Source organism: Sinocyclocheilus rhinocerous, unplaced genomic scaffold, assembly GCF_001515625.1.
Source record: "Sinocyclocheilus rhinocerous isolate Xijiao unplaced genomic scaffold, SAMN03320098_v1.1 scaffold2515, whole genome shotgun sequence".
NCBI classification, from domain to species: Eukaryota; Metazoa; Chordata; class Actinopteri; order Cypriniformes; family Cyprinidae; genus Sinocyclocheilus; species Sinocyclocheilus rhinocerous.
Window position 1 is genome coordinate 485,495 of NW_015637115.1, and position 7,418 is coordinate 492,912.

General features: G+C 35.2%; 2 protein-coding genes across 2 annotated transcripts in view; both read left to right on the plus strand.

Moving 5' to 3' along the window:
- Positions 1–7,418, plus strand: part of LOC107748443 (microphthalmia-associated transcription factor-like) — a 30,037-nt gene that overhangs the window by 14,646 nt on the left and 7,973 nt on the right. The window contains exon 2 of the mRNA XM_016563217.1: positions 5,526–5,756. Within this exon, the coding sequence (XP_016418703.1) occupies positions 5,526–5,756 (231 nt within the window). The remainder of the gene's footprint in view (positions 1–5,525; positions 5,757–7,418) is intronic.
- The window catches only part of LOC107748437 (microphthalmia-associated transcription factor-like), a 22,974-nt gene continuing 21,887 nt past the window's right edge, over positions 6,332–7,418 (plus strand). Inside the window, exon 1 of the mRNA XM_016563212.1 lies at positions 6,332–6,342. The gene's annotated coding sequence lies outside the window, so the exon portion shown is untranslated. The remainder of the gene's footprint in view (positions 6,343–7,418) is intronic.

Sequence of the window (7,418 nt, forward strand, 5' to 3'; positions counted from 1 at the left end):
GCGATCCGACGAGTTTGAAAATCGTGCAGTGTGAACTCTGCATTATTATTTCAATCACCAGTTTTGGAGGCAAATTTTTGTTAGTGAACACAAAAGCCAGTAAATATGCTGTTCATCAGAGCTGTGTAATATTAGCCTACTAAATCACATGAATACAAAATTATTCTGTCACACTTTATTTTAAGGTCAAATTATGACTATTAATTAACTATTAACTACGACTTTTGCCTCAATAATCTCCTAATTTGCTGCTTATTAATAGTTAGTAAGGTAGTTTTTAAGTTTAGTTATAGGGTTGGATTGGGGGATCTAAAATATGGTCATGCAGAATAATGCATTAATACACTCTAAAAAATGCTGGGTTGTTTCAACCCAACTTTGGGTCAAATATGGACTAACCCAACCGTTGGGTTAAATTTTTTAATTACATTTTTAACCCAAAAGTTGGGTTAGTCCATTATTTGACCCAAAGTTGGGTTGAAACAACCCAGCATTTTTTAGAGTGTATGTGCTTTATATTATAAGTACTAATAAACAGCCTATATGCTAGTAATATGCATGATAATAAGCAACTAGTTAATAGTGAGAATTGGTCCCTAAACCAAAGTGTTACCAATTATTCATTTAGGCTGTGAACTGCAGTGTGACATGCTATACTTTAAATATATTTTAGATAGAGATATATTAGGTAAATAATTATTATTCAGTTTTTCCACCACATATTCACTGAGAAACTATTAAATGTAATATTAATCTGTTACACTGACCATTTATGTGCACAAAAAGCTAAAAGGGGTTGAAAATTGGTGACAAATCACAGACAAATCACGTCCATGTTATTTGTCACACTTACTATAAGAGGTAGGCCACAGTGTAAAGGATTTGTTGAAGAGATTGCATGAATTGGTTTGATAATTTTCAACTATAGTAACATGATAATTGATTGGTTAATGTACTGTATATGTTTCATGAATTTGGCTTTAGCAAAGCAAACGGGCACTTTTAGAATAATCAAAGAAACAGATACAGTTACTGAATATTGAAGCCCCATCAGTAAAGGGTGTTAAAAGTACTGTGAAGTGGTTTTAGTCCTGTGTGAATCACGCATTGACTGCTTTGATTCAGTAGTCATGATTCATTCGTGCCAGACGAGCCATGATAAGTTTTTAAACTGAGGAACTATGATGCATCAAACACGCGAGTTACACACCGCTGACCCAGAATCAATCTTCCTGCATTTATTCTTTCTCGCCTTTCTTCTTTTTTTTCTTCCCCAATTTTTGCAACTGTTTCATAAGTTTGATTGTGTAAAGATTTTATGGACTTTTGTCAGGGTGCACGCCATAAGTAATTTAATTCAAGTGAAATCGAAGCTGCGAGGGACATCAATGTTTAAGTTGATGTTGATCATTCAATGAACAAAACATTGAAAATATGCCTTGCCAGAAAATTTTCCAGTTTCCAAAAAGAGCTGGAAAACGTCAGCATTATATCCCGTAGTTCATTAGACATCTATCCTGACCCAGAACCATTAGTTTGCCATAGACCTAGGGCTAAACGATTAATTGAAATAAAATAGAAATTGTGATTATGACATAGTGCAATTATAAAATTTATTATCAAATTATCAAAAGCTGTGATTTAATTAAATAAATATATGCGCTGTGTTTTTCAGAGTGAAGCGCAGCACTGTGTTCATTTACACATGAGCAGATCATTATCCACCTGTGTTTGCATTTTGAGTTTGGGATGCTTTAACATGCATTTGGGAATCCAACATGCTTCAACCAACTTCCCATATTTGTAATGAGTACTTAAAAGTATCTTGTATTTTATCAACAAAAGAGAAGCTTTAAGGGCTGTTGTTATATTTTTATATTTTTTATATTATATATTTTAATTTAAAAGATTATATTTTACATTAAATACTTTTTAATTTACAGTGAAATATTACAATAGTAGTATTTCTTGTTTTTATTTAGTATTTTTATTTAGTAGTAGTAGTAATAATAATAATAATTAATATTATTATTTTATTTATTTTTAAATATATTAATATGTAAAGTGCCATTAAAGTGAAATAACTAAACATAAATATAAAAGCCTGATAAAAATGCTAATTTTAGAAGAAAATTTCAGACGGCACTTAGAGGCTTTTGCATCTGAACTCTTCATATATATATATATAAAATTTGGATTCAGTTAAAATGGTTGGTGCTACTTGAGGTGTTGCTCTGATGAACATTGGCCTCTAAATATATCTGTCAAAAACAGAAATGTAAAGTAATGAGATTACACATGTTTAAACCACAATGCTAAGCAAGTGCTGTAGACTAGTGTTTGACAGGGCCAGACAGGCTAATTAGAGCGATTACTGCACAGCTGGATTGGCTGGCTGCTCGACGGAGGGCGCTTCAAAAGAATCAGCGGATAGAGAAGGCCTCATCTCGACAGCTTCTGCACCGGCATATCATCTGGGTTTCTGGTCGGAAAAATGCACGGCGTTTGGAGCGAGCAGTTCCTCTATTGAATGATGACGAGAACTGAAAGTGCATGAGGGAGCATTGTGTAAGTTCCTCTGCATTTGTCAGCTGGAACTGGGATCTTTGCGGTGCTGTAGAAGAAACGGATGGCGAAATAGTGGGAGGAAAACTGTGGGAGAAAGAAAACATAAACAGCCGCAAAACTCAAAACATCAGCTGATGTAGAGGAAGCCCGGTTTTGTTGCATTATTTGGGTTTTCACCTTCAGATAGCTTTTCTAGGGAGAAGGAGAGTCTTGGCAGAGATTTGCTTGAATCATTGTTATGATTTGTCACATTGAATCAGCATCAGGAAGGTGCAGTTCTGTGATTACACATATCAGCTACACACCGTGTATTAACAAGGACAGGCAAAAAGCCTGTAAAAAAACAAAACAAAAAAAAACAAACCTTTTTGGAGCAGTTAGCGGTTAGCATTCTTACTCCAACATGTTGACCTGTGTCACAAATTTGAAGCCACTTTGCGTCATTTCCTATTTCCATTTCCTCCTCTTTTCTCCACCAATTTCTGTACTCTCTATCATGGATAAAAGGCAAAAAAAATTGTTTCATCATTCAGAAAAATAATTTTCTAAAGAAAACATCAGTCATGTTTGCCAATGCAAAACGGGTTGCCATGGGTGATTGCTAACCTTGCTAAAAATAATTGTGCTTATTTTTTATTGAATGTGCACTTGTAGTGAACTTCAAATTTTAGAAATACATTTTTGAAAATATTGCACTTGCAAATAAGGCTACGTTCACACTAGGCATGGGCCGATTACCGGTTTCAAGGTATACCGCGATTTGAAAATTTGCATGTATATGAAATTATATAAATGATATGTACTGTATATGAATTATATAACTAAAATTAAATAACTGTAATTACAGATTTAGGTTAAATAAAGATTTAGAGTCTTTATTTTTCTTCTTTTTAGGAAACAAATCAAAGAAAAAATAAACAAATTCTACTGTTCCTAATATTCTGTATGTTGCTCAAAAACAAAATATATTGTGTTCAGCGGAAAAAAGTTTTGTTTTGTTTTTTTACCCAGTCATTTAAAAATAACACATTTTAGAGCTGTAACGACAATACCGTGAAACCGTGATATTTTTGCTTAAGGTTATCATACCGTCAAAATCTCATACCGGCCCATGCCTAGTTCACACTGTCAGTTTTTGGGATTGATAACCGCATTTACGCATATACAGGTGTGAGTCTCGAAATGTCCCGTTCACACAGCACCTTACAGTAGCGTCTCGAATACTGTCTGTATGAACGTGCAACGGGACTCAATCCTGTATTCCTTACCAGTTACCATAGCGACAGTGACCAAAATAATATCAAAGATGGCGACGTCCATAAAACTGAAAGTCTTATCACTTTCTGACATGACGAGTACAGTCGAGCCGCGAGTTAATCCGTCAAACCTTCATTAACCGACAGCAGCCTTTATATTTGGGTGAAGTGCGGAGTATTTGAGTCGCGCGCAGAACACAAAACTGATGGGAGCGGCTCCGGTGGAGACTGGATCTAAAACTTTCATATGACACAGTTCATTTCTCCGTCACTGTAAGTTACTGAAACCACACATTAAAACACGCAACACACGGTAGACGTGCGTTTGTGCGGCAGAGCGGCTCTCTCTCGCACTGTATGACGTGACAGACAAGTAGTTGTCCAGTCCGGTTCCGTTCACACAGCGCGTGTGTTCCGAGAATGCGGTTGTGAGTCCTGAAAATGTACAGGTGTGAGTTCGGTTACAGAATGCGGTTGTCACACCTGTAAATAACCGAACGGTGTGTGAATATAACTGTATTAAGGACTCAAATACAGGACTGACCGTATTCTGCTGCTGTATGAACGTGGCCTAATGAATTAAAAGGCCACCTAAGTGTACTTAAAGAAAGTTCACTTTAATGTCAGTTTCTTAACACACTTAAGTACACTTTGCAATAATGTCAAATGATAAGTTTTACTGTAAAGTACATTTTAAACCATTATGTTTTAACAATATTTTTTTATGTTTTAAAGTACACTTATTTTAATGTGCTGACTAACATACTAAAGCACATGTAAAGTATGTGCTTGTAATTTTAACTGTAGTGTGTTACTCAATATTACATTTACAGTTAATACATTTTAATATGTACTAAATTGCAGTTTCATTACAAATGTGCAATTACAAATATATTGAAATACATGACATACAAGTTTCAATAGAAATAACATTAAAGTATATTTTAGTTTACCAATGAATGCTTGTCAGTACATTCAGCAGTACATTAAAAGTACAATAAATGTAATTATGAAGTTTCATATAAAGATGTACTTAAGTAGGTCATGTTCAACTAATTCCATTTAATATGAATATACACTATAATACATTTTCATGCAATTAAGTGTCCGAAAACATTACATTCAGTTTCACTTACGTGTTATTTTCGTAATACGTACTCTATTTTTAAAAGTATGCTAAAGTGTTTTTTCACAGTGGTAGAACATTGCTATGGGATTGCTGATGTGTCCTATTTTTATTGTGTTGCTGTGTAGTTGCTAAGATGGTGTCGTAAAGGGTTTGCAAGGTGATTGATTACTGGCACTTTTTCAGAATAAGTCTGTGGGATTTTCTTCACTTATAATATCGTCTAATAGGTAAAAATTCTAATCACTTAGAAGAGTAACAGCACACCTGTCCTCAAACATTTGTAGGATAAGTTATGCACTGAAGTTTAATACTTAGGGATTTGTTCAAATTCCTAACTGTAGAGTAGTGACGCTTGTCTTAACTTAGCTTTCCTGTCAGTTTGTCCCAATAGCTTCCATAGCTTCCCAACTCTATTCCTGTGGTCAAACTCATTATGCTTCCTAATGAACCACTACCAGGATCTCAGAATAATTCAATTATCCCTAGCGTACCAAACACTGTCCCTGTACAGAGCCCCACTTTCTTCCCTGAGTAAACTCTCTCTCTTTCTCCATGTCTCTGTCTGACTGCAGTAATCCATCGGAGCAGCAGCATGGCTCCTCTAAGCCCCCGCTGGGTTCGTCGGCTGTGACCTCTCGTATCCTGCTCCGCCAGCAGCTGATGCGCGAGCAGCTCCAAGAGCAGGAGCGACGAGAGCAGCAGAGACGGCAGAGCTCAGCGTACGCACAGCCCTCCGTCACCCAGAGCCCCGCCATCAACGAATTTAATATATGTGTTTATGCTAATGCTCGCTATAGCGCCTTGTGGCGACACCGAGAATGCAACACATACTTGCACTGCGCTATGAATTCTGACACACATTGGTTTGTAACAGCGTGTGAAATCAAAGAATTTAACAGGATTTCACAGCAAAGCCTCAGCTGACCATGTTTTCTATGCTGACATTCTCCACAACTTTCCATGCTTTGGCTGTGCCAGCATTAGCATATAATGCATTTGTTCTTCTGTGCTGACCACTCAATTCAACTTGAACTTGAGTCTTTATCAGCTGAAGCGTGTCTGATTATGATACTGTCCGTGAGGGAGGGATGGGAGGGAGCGGGGTGGGCAGGGGACAGTGAAGTGTGTTAAAACGCATATGGGGATTATCTTTCCCCAGAGAATTCCTCTTTAATGCATGCTGTGCTCCAGCCTCTTGGAATCTTTAATCCTATTTGCTCAGCTACATTCAAAATCTTTTCATAGCTTTGATTCCTTGTTAGTCTGCGGAGCTATAGACTGTTACTGATTTCTGTGCTATTGTGCACAGACTGTGATAATTACAACTAAATCTGCCGCATCCCAAAGGACTCGGGCTGCTAATGTCACTCGCCCATGGAAGTGCTGAAGGTAACGCAGGCCAATCATTAACGTCTCCTTAGGATTTATTGGTAGCGCTTTTTCCATTTACTGCATGTTGCCTTCATGTTATAGGTGCTTAACTTTCTAAGAATATTGGCATGATGTCTCAAATTGCAACTGAGATTATGAAGTTTTAAAGTTAATTAATGCAATGAAAGGACAAAAAAAAAAAAATCTGTAAAATATATGTAAAAAAAAAACACCAGCAAATGCCAGAAAAATTAAGAAAAAAGTTTTTTAGACTGAATTGTTAGCACATTTTTAAGCTTGAACTTAAATTTAGAGTAAAAAATGTACATTTTGTTAACTGAAATAATGTTAATATGCGAAATTACTAAAATTTGTTTTTGTAATATACTGACAACCACCGGTAAGAGCCGTTATGTTACATTTGGTCATTTTTTCGGGGAAAAGTAATTGCCAGCTGTCTCTGATAGGCATGGGAAACAGTCATGTGCATTGATTGCTGTTTTATTCTTGTGCAAGTATATTCAGCTGTATATATGATTGTTCGAAAATGCACCGATAATAGTGATATTGCATGACTGTGACTCATATTTTTAGTATTTGTCTAGATTAAGTGTTTGGCTTTTACCTATGTTAAGGTCTCAGCTAGCTAACATGCTCTAGTTTTTTTTTTTGAAAAGTTCAGACATCAAGTTCATGGATAATTCTTTCTTACAGTCTTTTTCAGTTTTTTTTTTCTTTTTTTTTGTAGTTTCTTCTATGATTTATGATTTTTCTATTTGCTTTAATGTTTTCAGTTTAATTATTATAACATTGTCATGTTCAATGTTGTTTTTCAAACTATTATGTTTTTCTTTTGAGTTGCTCTTAATTTTAGATTCACTTCTAATATTATAATTTAAATTATTACATATTTTTCCACATCAGTGCTGTTTTTTTTCAACTATTACATTTTTTTCTAGGTGTATTTTATAAATAAAACCTAATTTTAGATTCACTTATATTATCAGTGTAATTATTATATATTTTTCCACTTCAGTGTTGTTGTTTTTTTTTTTTTTTTTATTTTTTGTGTTTTTTTTTTTTTGGTTTTTTAG